We start from the raw sequence: 25748 nt of genomic DNA on the forward strand, positions 1-25748 counted from the left end.
GGGCGCAGCCTTTGCCGTGTGCGTTGGGCGCTGCTGGGTGCCGCCTGCCAGAGCGATCCCCGGCCGGGGAGGGGAGGAGGCGGCGGGCCTGGGACCAGCTCATCAAAATACACAACTGAATAAGATCTGAAGTTCAGTTAAACTGCCTGTCTGCTCGCCTCTCGCATCTAGCCATAGTGCTTCTCTTTGACGTGACGTTTTTTTCTCCTTCTTTTCTGGCAAAAGGTTAAAATGTTTCTTTGCTGATTAATAAGTTGCTGCTGTGGTTGATCTCAGATGCTTCCTGTCTCCTTTAATCGGTTACATTAGAAACATGTGTTCGGTGCCTCGCACATGTAAGAAGCAGCAATCTGAAACTAGCATCCATAAACACCCTCTAAATTTCTTTTTTCAACTGGCTTTCTGAACTCTTCTATGAGTAATAACTCGCACCTTAGTTGCCGTGACATTAGCGATAAGAATAATCGAATTGGGCTTTGAAATATGTGTCTGTAGTGTGCTGCTTTATTGCATTTTAACGAAGTTAAAATCTGTTATTGGCACAGCCGCTAGATTCCTTTGGAATGAGTCATTTGCTATTAACTATTAAATTTTAACTGCTATAAGAGGCTGAATCTGTGTAGCGTGCTGTGAAGAAGGAGCATAGCAAACAAACACATAACAACCAAAAAGGTTTATCCCCAAAAGGATTTGTAGGGCCTGGTCCAACATCACTGGAGTTAATGAACTTCGCTGTTGTCTGTCCCAAACCTTATTTCAGTGTTAAATGTGAGAAGGTAGAGCTGAGCTCTTATTGTAACAGTGATGTGGTGCCTGATTATTACTCTGGGTGCTACAAGGCAAACGAGACCATGCTGTCACTTTAACTTTTCTTCTGTGACTTTTGAAGTTTGCTGTCAATGTCAGTCAAATCTGTTGGTGGAGACAGAGAGGTAGAGGTCTGGAAGACAAAAAGATTTCTGAGTTTCCAAAAGAGCTGCTGGCTCAGAGTGGGAGAGACCCGAGTTAGGAAAGGGTCTGGAGATGCTGGGGAAGGGAGATCATGAGGGTACATGGCGGTACCAGGAGGAGGCCTGTGAGGGCCATGTGGGGCCTACAGTCTGTAGGAAAATGGGCTTTACCGATGACTGTTCAGTGACATCAGGGCCCTGGCCCTAAAGAATATGGACCTCATCTTGTCTGAAAGGAAATTAATTCTCTTCTGCACTTAATGTGGGAGTTGTCTCATGGGAGTTTGCTCAGGCTGGACAGTCAGCAACTACTCCAGTCAGTTCATGTTTCTACTTTATAGTATAAAATCATCATAATGGAATCTGCAGGACCAATCATAAATTAAGATTACATAGAAATGCTTCTATCTATACTTAACTAAAATTTTGGTTTTGCCTGGTATTTCAGCCTTACTACTTCCTTGTAGAATTACATGGCATTTTGTAAATGTGATTGAAAATTCAAAGCTGCAAAGCAATATATAGTAGTATCTGATCAAAACTCGGTTCTGACTGCTTGGGCAGAATTGATTTTAATGTGTGTTTGTGGTTATTGTTGGAAGTTGTCCATTTAGGTGCTTTATTATATCATCTTGTTATAATTTAGGAAATAGCTTCACTCCACAAATGGGTCTTGAAAACCAGGATGTCATTAGGCAGTGTCCTGAAAGCCTGTTCAAGAACAGCTAAGCCAGACTGGAAAGTAGAACCTTGTCAGGTTGAAGTTTGTTCTGATGCTTTCTGTTATACTTGTTTGCAAAGCAGTTTGGAAAAATTAGCCACTTCTTTGAATGAATGGGCTTGCGGTGATGTTTATAAAGTCTGGGCAAATGGTGTTATTTATATCTTTGTTCAACAACATGAAAAGAATTGTTAAGGGGTGAGTTGTACTCAAGCTTGTACTTGAGGAAATGAAGATAGGTGTGTTTAGATACTTTCAAAAGTTCTGCTGATGGTTAAACCCAGTCAAGTGTTTTCCTACAGACTCTTGTAACCAAACTATGGCAATATACCGATGTCTGGCAACTAAAGAGACAGTTGAAGCTCATTATCCTGATGTTTACAGTAAGCAACACAAATGGCTGAAACAGGATTTTGGAGTATTTACTATCAAACCACTTTAAAGAATATGTTTACATACTTACTATCATTTGTAACATAACTTACTCATGAACATAAGGCTGATAGTGAAATCCTTCAAACGGGCAGTTGGGTGGTGGTTTAGTAGAAGTTTAGCTTTACCTGGTGATCCTCAGGTGAACTTGTGTGCAGCGTGTACACGAGAGACCGAGAGGAACCAGACAAGATTGTAGAGGAGCCCCTTGCACAGACGAATGGATAACACTGGTTAGAGAAAAGGAGGTGAAGGCTGGGAGCATCCTGGAATAGCAACTGGTGATCTGACTCACCAGTATATTAATCAGTCAGGCATTCTGTTTATTTTTACTTTGGAACTCTTAGATATGCAAAGGAAGTATTTTTTTTTTCTCTTAAGCATGTTAACTTAGAATGGCATTAAATGTGTTTTAAGGTAGGGGTGTGTGTTGAGTGCTACAAGTTTTTCTTTTTTTAAGTCCCTTTTGACACAAACTGAAACTTCTCCTTGCTGACAGCACTGAGCTTGTTTAAATAACCACCCCATGCCCATGATACAATAATATGCCTTAAACTGACAGAGCCGAAAACGGAACCATCTTAATTTCGGTTCCATCTGAAACGTGGGCAGGCAAGGAAGCTCATCGATAGCATCCAGGCAAGAGAGGCAGTGGCGAGGAGGCGAGCACAAAGGGAAGTGGTGCCGGGGGTCTGAAGGGGTTGTACATATATATCTACTCCTTGGGCCACAAAGCAGATCTTTAGCATGATTCATTTTTTTTAACAAGTGTCATCTTCCTTTTTTTTCTTTGGTGAAACGTGGTTTTTGGCAATGTTTGATGATTTTCTAGCTAATACTCTGGACAAGTTCTTCTGGCTGCAAACTGGGCACTTTTTGGAACACTTACCGACAGTTGTTAGGAGTGGAAGGTCCCCAAAAGGTGTATGTTCTTCTCAGCTGACATTCCCTGCTCTAGTGATGCATACATTCCTGGCTCTTCCCAGCTGTTGCTTTGTTGTAGTGGTCAGCAAAGAAACATTGCTAAAATGCTAGTTGTGTTGTTTTAATAAACCCATAGCAGCTGCAAAAGAGAAGGCTAACCTAAGTTAATGCATTGTTCATAAAACTCTTCTCAATAAGGAAGTGGGAAACCTCACTGAGACATGATTTTTTTTTTCTTTTTTTTTTCTTCAAACTAAATGTCAATGTGAAACTGCTGCTGAACATTCGCACTCAGACTAGGAGAAGAAATCTGCATACTTTGAAGCTGATTTGTGAAGTTTGATGTATATTTTAAAGTTCTTTCCCAGGTCTTTTTTAACAAAAATCTATGGGCTTCTCCACAAATGTTAACTGAAATTCTCCAAAAAGCCATTGGCAAGGGAGATTTGACCTAGACAGACCAAGCAGGATCCTGTGTTATGGCATGCTGCAGAGTGTTTTAGTACTGGAGTGGTATTTGCCTTACTTTTTTTCTGGCTATGAGTCTCTCTTTCTATATACATAATAACTTTGTGAAACACAGAAATGTTCTTTTAAGGTCCCTGCTACGAATAGCTGCCACTTGAGATGGAAGAGCTGAAGAGGGTGAAGAGGGACTTGTTTAGAGAAGGGTGGAGGGAGGAGGTTTTAAAGGAGCAGAAAGCACATGGCTGTTATCTCGTATATTAATAATGTTTGAGTTTCTCCTTAATTCTGACTCCCTGCAAGTCTCAGATGACCTTATCCAGTATCTTAGTTTCTCATAGGAGCACAGACATTATTTGAGGGAGGACGTGCCACCGCCACCAGAGCAGTGCCTTCACAGCACAACTGATACTGTGTTTGGCTTTCATTCTGTAAAAACACACTTTCTTTTTTACAGCAGTGAGAACTAACATTAGTTAACCAGAGGTGAGTGTAAAACCTTAGTGAAGATAAGGAACAAGTAGTCTTTAATGCTGCTAGCAGTAGCCCATTGTGGGTTAGGAGTGTAGTCTTCACTTTTATCTACTGCATTATTACCTGACTTCCCCTTTCCTCCTTGAAAATAATGAGCCCATACATACACCTACAGAAGGAAGAAAGTCGGGGATATTGAAATCAAGAATTACAGATGAATCTGAGTGACCTGGATGAGGGAGGGGAGGTTTGGAAAGCCAGAGAAGCAGTTTGAGATATTAAACAACCACCCTCCAGCTCAATAACTTGAAGCTCCTCACGTTGCACGTACGTAACTTATGTCTGTACAGGAAGCTGTGCTTGTCCTGGAGCCGTGGCAAGTAAATAGGCGCTGAAACCGCAGCTCCAGCGTGTCTCATGTGGGTAAATCCTGTCCTTAGTGGTCTTGCCGTGGAACCTGAGGCACCCAGTTACTGCTCCCAACACTCCCTTTTATCTAGAGCTTCCCTGAGAAGGGCTGAGAGACCAAGTGCCAACATCCAAATTACTGGGGCTTACGAATGCTTTGCACCTCTCTGGATTGCTGCCTCCTCCAAGTGCACAGAGAGGAATCGAGCCTCTTCAGTTCTGAATATGTAGCTTCAAGAGAAGTTGCTTCAAAAAATATTTAAAAGTTTTGGTTATTATTTTTTTCAGATCACTTCTGCCAACTACTACGCTTTGTTGTACATACCATAAAAATAATTGGAGTTTTGGTTCTTATAAGGACCTGAAAATTGTGCAGTAACAGTTAAACTGGGCTGGGCTTGCAGCTTCTGTGCCTACACAGCCTTGTAGACCTGAGTCACACATTAAACTGTCTGAGTGCTGGCGGCTGCTGTGTTAGAGGACGTTGCTTACAATAGCTACCTCTTGGGTTTTTTTCAGTCAGCAAGTGAGGTATGTGCTTTGTTGACTTTAATCCCAGTAATGTTTCCTTGTTATTCTTTTCCATTTCAGAGGACGACAAGAACTTGCAATTTTGCTTCTCCCCTCCCTCTGTTGTCTTTTAACTAAGCTGAGGAATGACTTGCAGAATTATGTATTTTTTGGCGATGGGATGGGTTTGCGCTACAGACCTTGAAGGTCCTTGAAGGTGAGGGGAGGGCAAGGAGAGACAGAGTTAATGCAAATCAGGAGAGAGTGAGTATAAAAATAGCTCTGAACTTGTCAGTTTGGTCACTGGTGGCTTGGGTTAGTCATCTGGCAGGCTCTCTTTCTGCTGCTCCAAGGGATTATTTTACAGCACTGAGATTTGACATAATTTCTGTAGAGGAGAGGGAGCGGGACGGGCGTAATGAGTGGGATACTGTCATCAGCATTTCTTTTGCACAGCAGCTGTTCTCTGTTTAGCCGTTGAATGTGGTCATTGTTGACTTTCCTTGTATACCTGCCAGGTTGTTAGGTGACTCATTTACACATCACACCAAGGTTCATGCACTTGGCTCCCGAAGGGCTCCCTTCCCCTTTCCTTGGTGGTCCTGTAGGCTCGGGGCACCCACTAGTTTTGTGATTTTACTGGTTGATCTCTGTGTTGCCAGGAGCCTGTTAGAGTAAATGTCCTGTTGCCCCAGGCAGTTGTCGAGGCATGGAAAAAAGGAAAGAAAAAAGGAAAAGAAAATCCACGGTGCAGATTTAAACTGATGAGCCTCAAAGATGGGCTCCTGTAATAGTTCTGAGATCTTGTTTTTGCTGGCCTCTGTTCAAATGTCCCTCCTCCTCGTCTTATACTGGGTTTGTGGTACTTAACACCTGTATGTGTCTGCCAAGACTTCTGATTTTTCATGGTTTATTTAATGATGGAAATGTTCGTTTTAAGATTTTGCACTTGAGGTATGAGAGGACTGGCACAAGGAAGTGACCTCTACAGTCAAGGGGCAATAGAGCATATTCTGGTTTAAAAGAAAATAACTGTTTTAACTTTTCAGGAACCCAAGGTGAGGGGATCAGGACCTAAACCAAAGCCATGTTTCTTGTGGGCTTGTGTTCAGTGTGGTTCTAGGGAACTCCTGACTCCCACGTTCCTGATTTTCACCCCACAATATACCCCTGCCCTGTCCCGCAGTGCCTTGCTTCCATGATTCTTTATGCTTCTCCCTTTCCACCCCTGGCTCCCTTCCACCTTCCTCTGCGCTGCCAATTGGCCAAGATTTGGCATGTGCTGGGACTTGTTTGGAGCTACATTTATGCTAACTGGTCAGCTAGCAGCCCGTGCTGATTGACTCGCCAGCTGCTGCCAAGCGGAGAGGATCGTCTTTTCCAGCACCATCGCTGTCCTCTATCCAACACCAACTTGCATTAATCCAAGACACAGTAAGAGCTCTACTTTTGTCGGCTTGACCAAGGATTTCCACAGTTATTGGCAGTTAAGGGGAAGGAAGGGGAAGGAGGGAGGAGTTATGGATGGGCAGGCTGATTGCCTAGCCTTGTTTCATTGGAAGGAAAAATGAGAAATGGATTTGAGAGTGACTGAGTACAAGGAAGAAAGCAATTAGCAGGATTTTATGTCTGGCTTATGTGGTGTGAGAGCACAAGGTAATTTCTCCTAGGTGTACTCTAGGAGAAAATCTTTCATATCTTCCCTTTTTTCTTTTTTGATGTGAATATTCTTCCTGTTTCATGATAGGAGAGTTCCCTCTTCTATATGGTTTCACTGTTTGTATTTAAACTAATGGAATATACCAAGAAATAAATTTCCCTTTGAAACCTGTGTGGTCTCATATTTTAATACTGAGAATAACGTTGATTACTCAGCTCTTCAGTGGTACAAGTCGGGGATAGAGAGCTGGCAATCTTGAGTTCTTTTTCAGCTCCATGGTCAGAGGTTGGGTAGGAACTTGGTTTGAATTATTTAGTAATCTAATACCTTCAGCAGCCTCCTGCTTCTCGTGAACTTGAAGCTGTTTCTGCCTGTGAAGTGCTCTGACAAGTGTTTTGCTTTGGGTTTTTTTGTTCCTATTCAGTGACTCTCTGAACCTGTGAAATGGCAGTGATGGGAATTACGTGCCAAGGAGCTCCTGATCCACCCGTCAAGCACAAGAAGGAGCTCACAGCTACCAAGGGGCTGAACGAGACAGTGAGTGAAAAGCAGAGCAGTGTTTGCAAAGTAGAAGATTCAGAGAATGTTATCTTTCACAGTCAGTGGAAAATCCTGAATGATGTAATTACCAAAGGAACAGCAAAAGAAGAAACAGAAGGAGGCTGTGCATCAATTTCTATTATTGCCCAAGCAGAATGTAAGTAGCAGGGCGGTCTGCTCTTCATTGAGAAAAAGGAATGTGTAATGCAGTATGAGATTTCACTCGCTTTGCACTCCTGGAGAGCTGAGATGAAATCTATTTGTAATCCCAAGTGGGGTGGAGTTGAATTGGTGACACATCCCAGTCTCTATTTAGGAAGCTCATGAAATCTCATAATAATGTGGCAGCATCCACTGAATAAAGCATAAATAACAGAACAGCATGTGGCCATTGCACCTAGCTGCTTTGACTATAAATCTGTGTCCTGCTGGGTCGTCTGTTCTTGGCTGACTTCTGAAAGGTGTTTTAAAGAGAGAGGGGGGAAAAGAGAAGTAAAACAAAATAAAGCTGTCAGGGAAAGAGCTGGGGCATCAGGAGATTGCAGTTCTGGGAAGCTGTGTAATGCTGGGGGAGGAGGAACATGGTGTGGGTGATGTGGCACGACTGTTTGGTGATTTGTCTGGATCGCTGATTTAGCAAGTTGGTAGAGTTGTTTCTTAGTCCAGTTGTTACTAGGAGAGACTCGACCTGATACTGAAGATGTGATGATTCTGTTTTCTTTCACACAGGTGAAAACAGTCAGGAGTTCAGCCCCACTTTATCAGAGAGATCCTTTATTGCTCATAGTAAGCGTTACAGGTGAGAGACCTCTTAACATGAATTCCCGCCTTTGCTGTTGTGTGTGCTGACTTGTTCCAGATCACCCTGATCTGTGTGCTTACAATATTTTTTCCAAAAGCACTCCTGTCTGAATTAGCTTTTCTGTCTGAGGCTCAGGAAGAGTGTGTCTTTCCCCAGACATCTTCCTCAAAACCTTTTCATGTTAGGAGAAAACCTAAGTTTAAGCGCAAACCACTTGAAACACCTTGCATTGTTTTATTGTCAATGGCTGCTGATTTACTGGCCCTTGTAGTTTTCTGCCTCTATTTCTGGGTGGTCAAACCTGTTTTGAAATGACTGAGTGATTTTTTTGAGGTTTGTGGGCTTTGAAGTACAAGGATCCAAGGGAAGATTTTCAGCCTTTTTAAACTGAGCTGTCCCGATGCTTCTGAAACCTTGTCACACTATCCTCTTTGAGAAGTTGTGGGAAATGGGCTGCTGCTAGAAGTAGTCCTGAGAAAAAGGAACCTCTTCTCTTCTGGGGAGGATAAACAAAAGGGGATGAGAGAATAGAGTTGTGAAGAGAAGCTGAGAGTGGTAAAGGGGGGAGTAACATTGCAGTGGAAGGATGGAGGCCTGGGACTTGCTTTCCTGAAGTCGTCTGGGGGTGAGCCACTTTTTCTTCATGAAGAATATGAGCCCTATGGGGCACATACTGGAGCTTCAGCAAGCAGCTCCAGCACTCTCTGAAGTGGGTGGCTGGGATATAGAATTCGGTACTGCCTGTTTTCTGACAGCTTTCAGACACTGAATCTGGCCTTGTGAGGTGTATTGTTTGACACTGCCCATGACTTTATGATGTTTTCCCATGAAGCAACTGAAGACATGCAGAGTGAACCATTTCTTAGGGAGTTTATGTGGAATGCACACCAGCTATACGTTCAGGTTCAAGGCAACGTGGTAATGCCATCACCTCGAACTCTGCTGGATCTTTCAGCACTCAGTGGTGCACTGAAACAGGAGGAGAAGCTGGAGAGAGGAATGCTGGCTGTGATCACTTATCAGTAAAGGCAGATGGATATATCATTGTTCTGAATCAACAGAACAAGTATGATTTCTTCATTTGAAGATCAAATATGCTGTTTTAAAACTTGATTTAAAAAATCCAAGTCCTATGATTGGTATTGAATAACTGCAAGCACATGTTCCTCTTGAGAGTTGCATCTCTTTGTACAGAGCCCTGGTTGTCATGCTGGCCAGTGCTGGCTTGTATATGTATGTGTTCCTAGAAATCATGTTGTAGTATTGAGCTTTACATGCCAGAACATTCTGGCTTTCTGAAAATATTTTATTTAAGTGCATTTAGTCATCCCTTTGCTTTGGTGTAAAGCCTATTTTTCTTTCAAATAGAGTGGATGTTTATAAGCACTTTCATTAATTTTAGCAATTTTTTAAAATGGATTGCATTTATGTATAATCTCTGTGCTCACTGTAAATCATAGACATAAACAGTCTCAAAGAAACCTGGAGACATTCAGTGCTTTTCCCTCTGCTTTGCTGTCTAGTCTTGCTGTTCCTTGCAGAATTTGCAAATCCTGGGAGATTTAATGCTTTTGTTCCCCCCCCCCTCCCCCATTTCTTACAATGTCAGATATACTGCTCTGCCTTGATATTGAAGTTAAAAATGCTACATATTAGAAGGCAAGAAATTATGTTATCATTCTCTATTCCTTAAATCTCAGAAGGCAGAATTGCAGAATTCTCATCCTTGTTCTGTGGGTCATAATTGTTCGCTGGATGTGTGCTTTCACTGTCAGATCTGAGACTTCATGCATTTTGGTTTCCAATAGCCGGTCAGACAGTCTCGATCAAATCCCTAACAATGTGGCCCATGCAACGGAGGGGAAGATGGCACCTACCTGTTGGAGAGGGAGGCATCGCGGTAAGACGAAAAAGAAACGTCACAAAAAAAGATCCAAGCTGAAAATACAAACAGTGGCTGCTGGTAGGCGAGGTCCCAGAACTCCAGAACAAGAGAGCTGCACCCCAATTCCCGTCCAGGTGAGAACCCCTTAAGCCTTCCTTTTGCAGGGGTCCCAACAGTACAAACTCCTAACAATTCTTGGTTGAATTTTGGGTGCCTGTATTGAGGTTCCTGCTCAGTTGTTTTGTTTTGTTTTCTAGGAGGATGAATCACACCAAAATATTCTTTACAGAAACAGCTTTTGGGTTTCAGAATTTAACAAGGACTTGGTCTATGATCCGCTGCCATTTGAGAAACCTGAGAAAGTTCTGCCTACGGGCAAACTCCATTCACCAAGGAGCCAATACAAAACAGAACTGCACAAGTTGATAAGCCCTATTCAGTGCCTTAATCATGTTTGGAAACGGCATTATCAGAGGGACAGTGTTCCACAGCCTGAAACTCTCCATCCTTTTCCCTACAACATAATACCCCCTCATTTCCCACATCTGGACAGTCCCCTGCATGCCATGAAACATAATGCTTTGGAGACATACTTGCATGGTGAACTCAACTATCAGGACAGTGAGCATCGCTTATCTGGCCTAAACTTCGACTATAGTTTCCCCAAATGCATCAACCAGTCCATGAAAACCAGTTCAGACAAGATTTCTGTGGAAGAATACTTGGTAGACGCCTTGAAGGGGAGCGTGAGCCTCGGTGAACCACAAAATTTAGCCAGCCTAGCCAAGACGTGGAGAGGAGGTGGCCTGGACCCAAAGGAACAATTCCATGAAGCAGATGAAAACGAAGGCGTGCTACTTAATGAGGTGATCTTCTGACCCTGCACGCTACTGTCGTGGAAGGCAGAGTTTCTCCTGGGCTTCAGAAGAGACTCTGCATCCATGTGCTGGCTTCTGTAACAAGACTGCATTTTGTGAATGGTTCTTGATCTGGTTGAAGATTGCCAGTCACAGATGCGGGTTTGGTTTTTGAAGGATATAATGCCCTGATTTCATTTGTTTGCTCAGTCACAAAATCTGTGTGCTTGTCTAAGAGAAGTGTTTCTGTGCTTAGTCAGTCTTCAAACATGTCCTGTGTTTGTCTGTCAGAGAGCCCAGTCCATGCAGGTGAACAGACTGCACTATTTTATTGGATATAGATGACCTGGGCTGTGACACAGACAGAAACCAGGGACGTGGAGATGGTGGAGGTGCACAAAGTGTCTCTGCTGCCTCTGGTGGGAAGCCAGCAGCTCGCCCATTGCCCCTTGCCAAACTCAGGGCTTGAGCAGAGCAAATGCATGCAGATCTTAGAGGCATGATTCATTTCCTCTGAATTCAGTCCTCTCTTGCCACATTGAACTGCTTTTAGAGGAGTCTTCTCTGGAATCAGTCTGACCCTGTCGGTATTGTCAGTGGAGTTCAGGGTGTCACTTACCTGCCTGAATATATTTACACTGAGACCTAAGGCACAGTCTCAGTCTACTGACTATAAAAAAGGTTTAGCTCACACATAGATGTCTACATTTAGTGACATGAATCCTGGTTTGTTTTTAGGATTTAGCTTCATAACTATGTCCTGCGTGTGAAGGGAATAATTTGGAGCTCCAAAGCTATCCAAACACTGTGGCTTTTACAGCAGTGGGGTGCACGCACTCAGATCAAAGAGAGCTCAGAGAAATCAAGTAGATCCTCCTGTATTGTTTTTTCTCAAGTCTCTGATAGAAGTAATTCTGTACAGAGATTTTTAGAGAGGTGCCACAATATCTATCATTGTGCTTTTTCTGAAAATGTTGGTCTCTGTCTGTGGAGCTCAACAGTTTAGTGTTTCTTTCCTTGCTTCATCTTTTTTTCTGGTTTTAACTTCCAGAAACTAAAGCCGGTGGATTATGAGTACCGAGAAGAGGTTCATTGGACCAAGTGTCACGGTTCTTTGGGCATTGGCTCTTTTGGAGAAGTATACAAAATAGAGGACAAACAGACAGGATTTCAGTGTGCTGCCAAAAAGGTAATTACGTGTGAGAAAGGGTGGGTTTCCTGACACAAAAAGGCATATAGAGAAAAAAGTCTTCTCCCAGCTACCATGGACTGCAGGTGCCTTATTGTACAGCCACAGTGAAATGCTGCTGGGCTGATGTCCAAGGAAAAACTTTAAGGTGATGGTGTGGAGAGAAGGAGGAGATGGACAATCTGTATGTGCACAGAGGGTCAGGCTTAGCAGCCAGAAATAGGTTCATTTGGCCTTCAAAGCGTGCTACCAGGGATCTTGGGGTTTGTGCTGAAACAGGCCAAGAAAGTGACAATTTCAGAAAGATTGTAAGTGCATTCCTAGTGACTGTGGGGGAGAAACGGCTTATTTAACTGTTCTCATCTTAAAACATGTCTAGTGTAAATGGTGACATGGCAGGTGTGTCTCTGCTGAAAAAGGAATAAAGTAGGAAAAAAATAAGGCAGTCAGTAGGTACTTAGAGAAAGCTTTCATCTGTTCAGTGAGTGTCATATGCAGTACTGGCACATTGTAATGAGGTGATTGTGTTACACATGTGGCAAAGGATGTGTGCTTGTCCAGAAGCTGGCATAATAATCTCTTGTACACCAAGATATGCCATTGTCATACAATGTCTGAAGCGTGTGGAATCAACTTGAGTCAGGGTACTGATTTGTAGGCAGCAGGGGGGGCCTCAGAGGTGAGAGCACAGTGATAATGCAAGTAGATGATGAGAATGTAAACTGTTTTGTTTGAACTTAACACTTGAATAGTTTCATCACCTCTGTCAACTAATGTTTCTCAGATTACTCTTATATAAAACTTCAGTGAGTGTGTGGGAAGTGTTTGTCTTGAGTACAAATATATTATATGCAAAAAATAATTGGAACTTGCATTTTCCAATTTTAAAAGTTTGCTCTTTCTTGTTTACATTGGTCTCACATCTTTCCACAGGCAATACATTAAGTGGCAAGACTAAGTCAGCTTATCCAGTTTTTTAACCATTTCACTTGTCAACTATATAGCAGCAAACGTATTTAAAGCATGTAGAAAATTATTTCCTGTTCTTTATCCTCACATTTTAGATGTGGCATTTTGTGGCAACATGACTAGCTTGGTTATTGACAGTATGAAACTACTTAAATTTATTATCTATTTTGCAAATACACAGTCTTAGGAGAAATAGCTGTTACTAGTGGGGTATATTGTCAGGAAGGAGGAATGGTAATTCCAAAGAGAAAGACGTGAGAGTAGGAGAAGCTGAAATCATTCAAACTACCTTTTTTTTCCCTAATTACTGGAGAATTTCAAGGGATACTTCTGAAGATCAGAAATACATCTTCTCAGACCAAAGTCTTAAACCAGCGAGTTCTAACATGCAAGTTGAACACTTCACTATGATGTATTTCATTTGACATCAGTAACTGTCTGGAATTATGCTGCCTGCATGTGTTAGAAGGGGATACCTGACCTTCTTTCACCATACTTGGTGTTGTAAGCACCCGCTCTCCAAATTCTTGAGATTAAAGGAAATTAGCTCTAGCTGGAGTGCTGACAGTGAAGAAACATGATACTTCCTTTTCCCAACATTAATGACTCATGTTTTCCTTCCGGTCTTGGGCAAATTGTCGTTTTATTTTGTTTGGCCAAACTTCGTGAATAAAGGTTTTCTTCGATCATTTTTTGTGTGCAGACTGAGTACCACCTGAAAGGTGATAATGTCAATCACTGCTTGTGGCCATATTTCATATTCCTGTTTTGGGCAAGTTTTATTTTTGCCATGTACCACTCCATTCTTAGATTTATTTATTTTTTTCTTTCATGAAAGCAGAATGCTTGTCAGTATTAGCTTTTTAACTGAGACAGAAATTATCTTCCTCCTGGAGATTACCAGTACTCAGCCATAAACTGGAGTTATTGCAACCTGGCATCTTTTTCTGACAAATCTTAGTTTTACTCAGACACTGAGGATTTAAGGATTCTTGTCATGCTTGTACAGAATCGTTCTGAGTGTTCCCACTTATTCCCGTACTCCCTGATTTCTGTTAATGAAGGTTATGCTTGTGACTCTGCTGTTAAACGGTGCAGGACGTTCTGAGCCAGGGATCGGGGAGGGATGATTCTGTCAGGATTCATCACAAAATTTGTTCAGTGCTTCTTTGTTTCTCTAGGTGCAAGTTGAACACTTCCGTGCAGAGGAGTTAACGACATGTGCTGCAATAACGAGTCCTAAAGTTGTCCCCTTGTATGGAGCTGTGAAGGAAGGACCTTGGGTGACCATCTTCATGAAGCTGATGGAGGGTAAGAAAGGAACAACCACAGTGGAAGCACCATAGTAACAGTTGAATGCAGCGGACATTGATCTCCTCTTCCTCCTGCCCCAATTTTAAACCTGTTAGTTGTTTGATGTATCCAGAGTGTTCCTGGTGTTAATTCCTGAGCAGGTTGGGATGGGTATGTGTAACCCTTGCTGGTGGGCAGCAGTGGTTCTTTCTTGGGGGGGAATCGTTTCCAGTCCTGCCTCACTCCAGTTCAAGATGTCTATCTCTTGAGCAGCAGCTGCAAATTCTCACTAGAACACACAGCTGGTGCTGGTTTTTGCTTTCGTGTTTATTTGCATGGCACCATGTAAAGCACATACAGGGGATACTGTATCAGCAAACCTGGATGCTTCCATTGCCTGATGCTCCTTTTTCCAGCCAGGACTGTGGAAAATGCAGCCTGTGACGAATCAAGCTGGTGATCATAGCACCTGGAAGTGTCTGATATATCACAGAGCAGTTGCTTTTGACGCAAGGCGACATCATTAAATTGACACAAAGCAAAAGGCTTCATCAAAGAGGCCAGTTTCTGTGGGCAGTAGGAGCTCTGGCAATAAGCAAAAGGAACAGACCCGTGTGTGGAAGATAAGGGCTGTCAGGCCTGGCAGTTCTCATTTCTTCATCAGAAACAAGGAACACTGATGCTGGGGAGAATTTAAAGATAAGCTAACATGGACTCTGGATTCCTTTCTAGGTGGCTCACTAGGTCAGCTAATTAAGCAGAGTGGCTGCCTGCCAGAGGACAGAGCCCTCAGTTATTTGGGCCAGGCATTAGAGGGCTTGGAGTATCTTCATGCTCAAAACATTCTCCATGGAGATGTAAAAGGTAGGATGGTACTTAAAGTACCTTGTTCTTCCTTTTTTCTTGTCTTTTTTTTTTTTTTTTTTCACAAGACACCAGCTACTTGGAGGTCAACGTACTGAGTGACAAAAGGTTGTTTGCTAGATTTTTCAGCTCTACATTTGAGATTAGAGCTGAATTTGGTTCTGAACACCTGGGCATACCGTCTCTGTCACCTCTTTCTTTCTGTCTTCTGGTGGATCTGACAGGCTGTTTGCCCAGGCTGCCCCACTGCTGGGGTAGAGGAATCTCCAGGGCAGATAATTGGCAGCTTTGAAGTAGAAATAATTCTATATGTGTACTTGCTTAAGCCCGTGACACTCCATAGGAGTAATAGACCTTGGTTTGGGCTCAAAAACCTGTAGTTCTGTGGCTTTTGACTTGTTTTCCATCTCGATGACGATAATACAAAGGAGACTGACTAATGAAAGACTTCTCATTGCCAGCGGAAAACGTGCTCTTGTCTGATGATGGAAGCAGGGCTCTTCTGTGTGACTTTGGTCACTCTGCTCACCTTCATCCAGATGGCCTGGGAAAGTGCTTGGTCACAGGTAAGGGTCTTCTGCTGTGATTCTAAAGAATTGCCCTACTGACTCATTCTTTCTTTTTGAACATTTACATATGGCTAATTTGCAAGCAACTGTATTTTCCAGACTTAACATTGCTCACGGTGTTGCATTATTGGTATTACTGTGATGTATCCCACTGACAGCTAAAATGAACTTAAGGTTGGAACGTGGTCCTTGTCTCCCAGTCTAGAAGTCTGTTGTATTTTTTGTAAGATTATGTCAGCATACTACATTCAGTGTTTTGTCCCTGCAAGAAACCACATCGAAACTTGTCATGTAACCTCGCTAAGCAGCTGGGGAAGAATCCTGTTATCCACAAAAGCAACATTCCTCACTGACTTTCGAGCAGTTAAACTTTACACTGCTTCTTAATGCTGCTGTTGAAAGAGAAGGATATGTTTTGTACTGCTGAGCTCCCCAATGGAGGGTCATGTTTTCTTTTCCAGATTTGCTGGAAAGGGGAGCTTTATACCTACTGTATGTGTACGGGATGAGACTGATAAGGAGATGTAGCCTTTGAATAGCTTATAACAGCTGACCTTTGGGTTAAGGCAACTTGTGGCCTTACAGTTATAAGGTGACTTGTAACTTTTCAAGACAAGGAGGCTGCCTTAAACATCTCAGCAGTTGCATTGGAACAGTTCTCTAGTTTACATGCAGTGAATTTTCATTTGAATGGTTTTAGGGAACTATGTGCCTGGCACGGAGACTCACATGGCCCCGGAGGTGGTCATGGGAAAGCGCTGCGACTCCAAGGTGGATGTCTGGAGCAGCTGCTGTATGATGCTGCATATGCTTAACGGATGCCACCCTTGGACACAGTATTACAATCACCCGCTCTGTCTGAAGGTAAGCGACCCAGCATACTCCAGTAAAAGGTACATAAGCCTCAGAAATCTCATTACACCTAGCTAGAGAGCAGTCATTTCAGGAAGGCTGGCTGAGAGCCAGCTGGGCATCTAAGATGATGCCAGCCTTGCTTGGAAGCTGATAATTTCTTATGCCTCTGTAGACTGCTGTGTATTACACATGTTTCTTTCGTATCCTGCTCATGACTTGGGTGTGACTTTTTAGCCATTCAGCTGTAATAAAATTACTGCTCAGGTCTCTCATTTAATGCTGTAATTTCAGTTGGAAACACTCTCAGGGTGGGAAGAACCTTTCTGAAATCAAATGAAGCCTCTCTGGTCTAACCTCTTTCACTTCCTGTTTGTTACACAGATAGCTAAAGAGCCACCCCCTCTGAGGGAAATTCCACCTTCCTGCAACCCTCTCACTGCTGAGATTATTAAAATGGGTCTGGAGAAAGAGCCTGTTCAGAGAGCATCTGCGTCTGAGCTGAAAACTAAGACCAGTGTTGCACTTGAAGAAGGTAGCAGTGTCCTGTATCTGAAGCTTCTTATCCACACTGGTAAAGCAGCCAGTTGCTAGTTATGTCAGAGTGGTCCTATGGGAAACATCAGTGTGTTTTACTGTTCAGGATATCGTTTGCGCAGGTTTCAGCACTGATGTATATTTTTGGGTTGATAGCTTTTGCCCACAGCTGGGTGTTTCTCATCAAAATAAATGAAAATTTCCTGTGGGCTGTCACATGCTCGCTCTTCCTTCTCTGCTTGAAGCAGACAATGTTGTGCTTCATATGGGTTTATTAAGGTGTGTGCTGTGGCTGGGCTCATTCAGCTGAAGAGTCAACAGCATCTAGTGAGCTGGAGCCTGCTATTCAGCCACACTGAAAGCAGAGGTTTATTGCATCCTGAACTCATACTTCTGGTCTAGTCTTTCCTCCAAGACTATCCATAATTTATTTCAACTTAATCCTGCTGAAAGTTTCTGCAATACAGCAAGAATTTGTGAAGGTGATCTGGTTTTGTCTTTTGAAGAAGCTGGGCATTTTACAGCAACATACAGTTTAGAAACTCTTATTGTGAAGAAGATTTTTACCTTTCTTTTCTTTATTTGATAATGTTTGTGTGCTTTTTGTTTTTGTAGTGGGAGGTGTGACAAGCCCCTGGAAAGGTGAATACAGAGAGCCTAGACATTTATCTTTGAACAAAGAAAACAATCCGCAGACGTCCCTGTCCCCCACGGTGAGCCCAGTTTCTGAGACTGATTCTGACCCAAAATTGCCAGTCAAAGTTTCTTGTGCGAGCCCAGTCCTACCACCACCATCCCTGGAGCACACAGAGGAGGTCGAGGGAACCCCTTGGAATGTGTGCAAGGAGTTATCTGAGACCTGGGATCCTCCACCTCTCTCCTCAACTCCTCTCCCCCTGAAGAGCTGCGGCCATGCGGAGAGAGCAACAACCATTTCAGAACAAGAGCTTCAGCAGCTGGAAATAGGTAAGCGATGTGCTATGCAGGGAATTCAGCTTTCTGCTTGAGAGCATGATAAAAATACAGCTGCTTGCTTTTGGCCTTTTGACAGTTATTTCTGGGTTTTGAGCTTGGATGTCATTTTGTTCGTAGTTCCTTTCCCGTTACATGAATTACTCAGCCTTCCTTTAAATTACCAAAACTAGTAGTTCTTAACCAATTAAATATGCCACGAAGGTAGTGGTCAGGATTTCCTTCTACTCTCTCTGAACAGTGGAGCGAACTTCTGAGAGGTGCAGGAACCTCTCCAAAACCAGCCAGTTTCAGACTTGTGCACCGTATAAACAGTGTCTGCAATTCCAACTTCATCTGAAATTTTAGGTTTTCAAACATAATTCTTTTAATAAAGGAATAAGCCTATTGGAAGGGAAATGTCAAAGCAGTATGGTTAAAGTCAGTCTGCAACTGTTTTGGTTTGGGCACTGGAAAGCCTGTAGCCACCAGCCAGTGAATTTGATTACCAACAGCAATCCTGAATTCAAAAACCAGCAGTAAGTTCAGTGTGAAAATCAGTGCAGTAATAGTCCAGTTCTCTTGCCCCAGTTTAACTCAACCTTTCCCTTTTTTAATCCCTTATTTTCTAGTTTTTGTAAATTAATTGAAAACTTCAAGCTAGGAAGAAAGTGTCTCGAAGTGTAACTGTTGTCATGGAACTGAGGAACGGCATTTTAGGGGGTGCTGAGGGTCAGTGTTCTTCTCAAATGGCTTTGAATCTTCAGCAGCCTTGTCGGGTCTGGATATCAGCAGGGCAAGTTACTGCAAGAGTTGCGTACATAAGTTCGACCTTTCTCTGGGTATAATGTGGATGGGTCTAGAGTGAAGACTGATAGGTGACATGAGAGGCAAGAACTGGGAAATTCTGGGTGCTGATCCTGTCTCTGGTGTTTTGCATGTTGTTGCACAATTCATCTGTCCTTTCTGGCTCAGTTCCCCTATTTTCACAGTGGTGGCTGGAGCCTCTACTTAGCAGATGGATTGTGTGTCATGTTTTGCGAGCGCTAATATTGGTGTTCATTAAATAATGGTGAAGAAGCTTTGGGTGTTAATTGCAGTAACTGTGATTAGAGCAGGGAGGCATGAAAGGAGACGCTGGAAATGTCTTCCTTCTCTTTCCTTCTGCTTGCAGAACTGTTTTTGAACAGCCTTTCACAGCCTTACTCGCTGGAAGAGCAAGAACAAATGCTTTCATGTCTCAGCATCGACAGCCCGTTTGTGTCAGATGCCAGTGAGAAGGTCAGTATAAAGGGATGCTGGGTGTGTGTTGTGGGTGTCGGGGGTGGCAGGGTAACCTCCTCGGGGAAACTGGAACCTGTGGCCAATGGACATCTGGAGTTTCTTATATTTGTTGCTGCTTTTTGATACCCAGTGTGCTGGAGAATACCTTGGGAAGAAATCTTTGTCCTTGGACAGTGGGGCACTCTAGGATTGTGGTTGTTCTTTAGTTTACTGCCCAGCATCATCCCTTTCCTCCAGCTGCTCTCCTGTGCTGCATACTCACAGTAAGCATCAAGTGTGTAAACAGGGAAGATCTCAGTGGCCTTGGCCCTCTCTGTGCAGAAGAAATGTACTGAAGAAGCAAGGAACTAATGAGCATAGGAGCTGCCCTGAGTTGGACCAAACAGCTGATCAGCCCGGGGTCTTCTTCCTGGAATGGCCGCTCAGGGGGTGTTTAGGGAAAGAGCAGAAGGATAGGGCAGAAGAACACAGACCCCAGTCTTGGGTATTGATTCCATTCATACTAATGACTTACATAGCCTAGTTACTTAAATACTAAGTTTAATTAATTGTGTTTGCTCTGTCTCTAGTGTTTGTAAGGTAGGAAATACCAGTGGGAATTGCTTGTTGAACCAAGGGAGGACATAGGCCTTTCAATCGTTGTTTTCAAAGACAGAGTCCAAAATTGTGTAGCCTGCCATCTACAGGAGTCATTTCTGACTGTGATCATCTTTATTTCCTATTTCTGTTCCTCTTCTCAGCCTTCTAATGCTTTTTGAGGAGGATTGAGCAGAGTTCTGTACAGTAACTCAGCTGTTGACACAACATGGTGTGCAGCGTGGGATGTGACTCTGCTTTTTTTTTTTTTTTTTTTCCCCTAATACCTACCCCTAACATTTAATTTGACGTTTGACTGGTACTTACCACAATGCTGATGTTGTCAGATTGACCTTCTATGACTCTAAGACAGCACAGACTTTTCCAAGCAGTGCAGCAGTGTAGGGTCTGTAGTTGTTTCTACAGTTAACTGTTTTTCCCTGTGTGTTCTCACTTATTGACATTAGAATTTTATCTGATGTTTTATTCTCCTGGCACTCGGGACGATAAAACCCTCTTTTTTTCTCATCCAACTCTTCAGCAGATTATTGATTTGACTATTGAGAATATCTTATTACATCCTCAAACTGATGGATTGCTATTCATTGCCTTTTCTAGATGGCAAGTAAATGTTGAGTAACTCAAGACCCAGCCTTAGATCCCTGCAGATTTTGACTTTTTTCTTCCTGAGGTTTTTTTAATGTTTGTCTTATGCAAGCTTGTTTTCTTTAGGAGCCTTTGACAAGCTTCTGCTTACTTCTGCAGAACTCCATGAAGACTTCTCATAGCTTGAGGGACACTATGAGCTCTGGGATTCACTCCTGGAACAGCCAGGCAGACGGACAGAGCTTCAGCTGGAACAACCTCCTGAACCGCAGTCGGCACACGGACACTCCCAGCTATTTCAACGGTGAGTCTGAATTTGTAAAGTTTGGATAAATGGTCAGGTATAATTTTCTTAGTATCTAAAGGGTCTGGGATATGGAGTCTTTGAACTCTTCTCACCCTTCGGTTGCTGTGTCAGCACAGACCCTGCTAAAAGCACATGGGTTGTCAGGAGGCCCAGTCTGTCCCTGGTCGTAGATGGGTGGAAGGCACCCAAGTCTGTACAGTCTACTAAAAGCCAGAGGAGTTGCAGAACGCGTGGAGTCTGGTTCAGCTTTGTATGCCTTGCCTCGTGCAACTGCCATGTGCAAGAATATGTGCTTTATAAATGTCTACAAAGTAATTCTGAGGGCATGTTGTGCAAATCAATACATCTCTTCAGCTGCTTTCTTGCTAAATCCAGCTCTGCTCCCTGAGTCATTGTTGTCTTCAGCAAGCCTCCATGCTCAGCGAAAGACTTACACAAATTAAATGCTTAATGACAAAAACAAGTTCTTCTGATGTATGTGCCTTGCTAGTCAATTTTTCTGTGTTGGACTGAGGAGTCATTATGCCGACAGCAGAAGTTAATGCCTTCTCTTGTGCGTTTCAGGAGTAAAAATCCAAATCCAGTTGCTAAGTGGAGAAAATTTACACATCAGGGATTTCCACAGGACAAAGGTGGGAGACATTGCCACTGGGATAAGCAGCCAGGTGAGACACAGCGTTTTGTCTGAGAAGCAATTTCCTCTATAATGGAGCCTCATAATGCCTTAAACCAGCGACCCAGAAGTCCATTCAGAGGTCCCAGTGACACATTTAGTAACATAACATTAGTGCTGCTGTTATGAGTGTGATACCAGAAGGTGTTTTCTGAATCCTAAGCCATTGCTAATTGTCGCAGGGACCACAAAGACCTTCACAGAAAGTGCCTGTGCTGCAGCTTAAAAATTCTTCTCCTCGGCTATAAAGATAAATTCTTTTCTCTGTCCCTGAAGAAGAATCACCGTGTGACTTTTTCATCAAGAGCAGTAATATCAGCTAAGGGAAATGAGCTGTGATGCTTCTAACCTTTTTGGTTGGAGGAGATACTGGCAGACTCCAGCAACCCTCACGATGGGCCTCTGTCAGTCCCTGACAGAAACTCCTGCGTCTGTGGGGGACTGTGACTCATCTGAGTGTGAAATGTGGTGATCGTCTCTAAACAAAGAGCTTGCACAAGGTCCAGAAAATGTTTTAATGGTGTTAGTTGCCTTTGGTGTGCTTTGTTCTCTTGGACAGCACAAAGCAAAATATCAGTAGCCTGCAGAGGAAGTCACAGTGCCCAAATATAGCTGGTTCAGGAGCCACCAGCAATAGTCAGACACTTGCATGAGGCAGTTTGGCAGCAGGGCGAGCACTACCTAGTCCAGTTTCTGAGATATTTTCTTACAAGAAAAGGTTAGGATGTTCCTGCCAAATACAAGCCTCTCTCCAGGAGCCTTTCTTGGGTTAGGAAGCTGTTTGCTGGGTTCAGTAGAGGGATGTTCTGTTCTGAAAGAGACTTGAAATGCCGCTCAGATCTGTTTGTTCTGCTTCACAGATACCGGTCCCTGCTTTTAGCCTGGTTACAAAAGAAGGCCAGCCGGTTCACTACGACATGGAGGTCCCCGACTCTGGTATTGAGCTGCAGTGCACCCTTGCCCCTGATTGCAGCGTCAGCTGGACATGGCGAGTCAAACACGGTCAGCTGGAGAACAGGCCATGAAACCATTCCTGTTGTAGAGGTTTTTACCTTGTTGAAAGAAGGAGTTGTAAAAGCTTCCAACCACCCCTGCCATGGAGCACCAAGTGCAGTTGCTGGTGTTTTGTGCTGAAGTAGGATAGCGGTTCAGCTCACTGCTCTCGGACCTCACTTCTGCTGTCTGTTCTGATCCAGTTCCAAAACATGTCCTGAGCTTAGATGTTCCCCAGAACAGTGGGAATTACTTGTTTTGGGTGTGAGTGTTAAGTTGAGCTTGAGAATGGTGGGTGGCAATTCCTGCTTTTCAGAGGAATGCGATTGTGCTTTTCAGGAGAATAGGAGGATTGGATGAGAACTCTTGTTGCTCAGCCTCTGAGGTGAAGCTGGTAGTTGCTGGCTTTGCCCAAAGGAGAAGGTTGGGTATCTTCAGTGCAGCTGTGGTTGGTTGTGCCGAGGGGAGCTGGCTAACTTCCTTCTAGTTGGAGGAAAAACTTAACGTTTCTGTAGGCTTTGGGTAGCATCATTTCTACCTCAAGCCTTTTGCATGGGGAAAATGACAGCGGTAACTAGCTGGGTTCTTGGTTTCACCTCCCACCCTTCCCCGCAGACGCTTCCTTCTTGAATCAGAAAAGATCTTTGTTCCCAGAAAGAGCTTTGCTTGCAGCTCTCATCTTCAGGTCTCCTCCCCAACTTGGGAGCTGGTGCTGCTGCCAACGTTGTCTGGCAGGTAGGGCAGGAGGAGGGCATGGTATTCCTTGGTGGGCAGGCTGGAGGGGTTGTATTCCTCCCCCCTGTTTCCACTGCTGACTTGGGACTTGGCGTGAACGGTCCCGTCCAGGCTGCTGCCCCCGCAGGGGGAAGGGACGGTGCCTCAGTCAGCTCAGACAAGGGCTGAATTTTGCTGCAGCATTTATAAAAATCTCGCTCCCAGCTATCAACCCAGCCGGCCGCTCGGCCCCTCCGCTGGAGGCCAGCGCCCCAGCTCTGCCTGGTGTGTAGCTCAGCCTGTCTTCACGAGCACCTGCAGACTGGCGTGAGGCTTCATGCTGCTCCCCTTACGTCAAAACGTATAAACGGAGTGGGATGGGCAGCTGGGCCCAGAATGCCTTAAGCTTTGAACTTTTTTTTTTGTAACTGATTTGTGAATTGTTTGGAGTATACTGAAACTGCATGAGTCAAATTCAGATGGGCAGGTGTTGTCAGCCCTTCTACAACCCAGAACTAAACCAGAGGGAGGTGTAAGCTGTGCGTGTACTTGTTCAGGACTGCTGGAAGTCCTTGCAGGCCTGGAAATCACGGTCACTCGACAGGGTGCTGGGGCTCTTCCGAAGCTGTAACTCTAGCAGCCTCTGAGCAGGGGCTGTCTACAGCCAGGCTGAATAGAGAAACAGCTCCCAAAAGGTAAGGTGGGCCCTGCCACATCCACGCTGGTTCTGGGGGACACAACAGGGCAGCAATGTTGGTGGTTTTCTCAAGTGAAGTCCACTTGAAAAACAACTGGGAAAAGTTATACTCTGGGCCTCCCTCTTTGAGGACTGGTGCTCCTCAAGCAACTGAGACTCTTTCCCTTTGGTCTCCCAGAACATTGGCTGGTTTTGATACTCTAGGCAGTGACATCCCTATTCAGAAAACTGAAGTTGTGATGTAATAAAAAAGTGGAACTCTTGAAGAAAAAAATTAAACCTGTCACCACTATGGGTATAGTTTTTATAGCACTTTTTGTTCTAAAGCACTTAATATGTTGTCCACAATAGGCACCTAATTATATCTGAAATGCCACATTAAGAGTCTTTTTAGTAAACAATTAACACATTACGCACATGTCTTCCAGGAAGGAGTGGGGGGAATGGGTAGGTTGGCTCAATTTCTTTTTTCAGATGCCATAAACTACTAAAAATTGTAAGCTCTGGTGCAGGAGAAAGCAAACTTGCCTCTCCAGGGTTCCCAGGAGCTCCCAAGCACATGTTCAGTGCACCAACCAAACTCCCCATGCCTGGCACCCTTCCAGGGCTTCCTCTGAGGGGGGGAGGAGAAAAACCTGTTGGTTGTTTCTAAGAAGAGTCTGTTGGTGATGTGTCAGAATGACGCATCGCTGTTGGTGATGCGTCAATACGAAAGCATGGTCTGTGCCCTCCCCAAAGGCTGCATCTCGTGGCTTTCACTGTTGTCTGCAAAATGCTTCGATGTACAGGTGTAACGGTTTTGTGTATCGGTGTTAGACTCGAGTTCTTCCGAGCAGGAGGGCAGGATGCAGCAGCCCTCTGTTTGTAGGACTTCTGAGCTTTACACTTCATCTACAGCATTAACGTTAATCTCAGGCCACCTACACGACTGGGTGAAAGGCAGCAAACCCTTGCGAACCCAGAATGTCTTTGTTGGGTAGATGGAGATGTCTGTGTTCTCCTGTACTCTCACACCAGCATTAGCCAGTCTCTCCATCCTCTTTGTTTTGTCTAAAACCTTCAGTCCTGTTCTGCTGCCTCCTCAAGTGAGAAAGCGAGGCTGCAGATTCCTACCTAACAAATCTCTTATGTGACAGTGGGCCAGACAAGCGGGCTGTGGCCTCAGCAGTCCCTGCCAGCTGGGAAGGACACTTGGGCTAATCCCACAAACCACTGGTGCTTTCTTACTGTCTGGAAATGTTGTTCTCCTCTCAGGAGTATCTCCAGGGTTTTCATGGTTTTGCTACCTACCAGCTTGGGATCTCCTCGACTCTGTCCTGCTGCCAGGACAGTTTCCTCTTAATTTGGCTGGTCATCTTTGCTGTAACAGGCATAAGAAGTCCAGCTTCCAGATCAAGGTTGGCTGTGCAATACTGACAGAAGCAAAAGTCAGGAAAGCTTTTTGTAATTCACGTTAAAATTTGGCTGAAACTGTATAACAACATAACTAGTCTTTAGGACAGAACCCCAGCTCAGGATAGGGAGGACAAATAGCAGTAGGAGTGATAAACACAGATGGCTCCTGTCATGTAGCTCCTTCCGAAAGTCTGGAAAAATCACTGTTGGCAAAGCAAGATGAAGCTGATCATCTCTTAGGGATGGGAAGTACTGGTGTGGGTGAAGGAGATGGAATGACTAGCTTGTATTGAACGAATGACACTTTATAAAACTGTGATTTCTTGAAAATAACATTTCACAGGGGAAAAAAAAAAATAAAGCTGGGAAAAAAGATTCTCCGTTCTCATTGCTCGTGGTTTGTTACGTTGCTCCACAGAACAAGACAAGGATGCTGACTAAGATGTTTTTCAAGAAGGAAAGCCTGGTCTGATTAAATTCTGGTATATATTATATAAATAAACCCTTGGTTTTGGGGGATGCAGGGGGAAGCCATTTCTGGGTATGAAGAGGCATCATCTAAGCACAGGATTTGCAAATTACACTGGTAGCTCGCTCTGTTTCCAGGTAGATTGTCCCTTTTCCTCCTCTCCCATTGCAGGCAGAGGGATT

General features: G+C 43.8%; 1 protein-coding gene across 1 annotated transcript; it reads left to right on the top strand.

Annotated features, from left to right (window-relative positions):
- The first annotated feature begins 6968 nt into the window (after positions 1-6968).
- MAP3K14 (mitogen-activated protein kinase kinase kinase 14) lies at positions 6969-25472 on the top strand. Its single transcript, XM_026864673.1, has 15 exons — positions 6969-7241; positions 7814-7883; positions 9695-9905; positions 10029-10637; positions 11680-11817; positions 13968-14097; positions 14812-14943; positions 15405-15509; positions 16213-16376; positions 16749-16899; positions 17517-17867; positions 19027-19133; positions 20478-20622; positions 21190-21290; positions 22159-25472. Exons 1-15 carry the CDS (start codon positions 6989-6991, stop codon positions 22321-22323), a joined length of 2832 nt encoding a protein of 943 aa, XP_026720474.1. The 5' UTR covers positions 6969-6988; the 3' UTR covers positions 22324-25472.
- The last annotated feature ends 276 nt before the right edge of the window (positions 25473-25748 follow it).

Source organism: Athene cunicularia (assembly GCF_003259725.1).
Source record: "Athene cunicularia isolate RWA chromosome 27 unlocalized genomic scaffold, athCun1 chr27_part1, whole genome shotgun sequence".
Taxonomy (NCBI): Eukaryota; Metazoa; Chordata; class Aves; order Strigiformes; family Strigidae; genus Athene; species Athene cunicularia.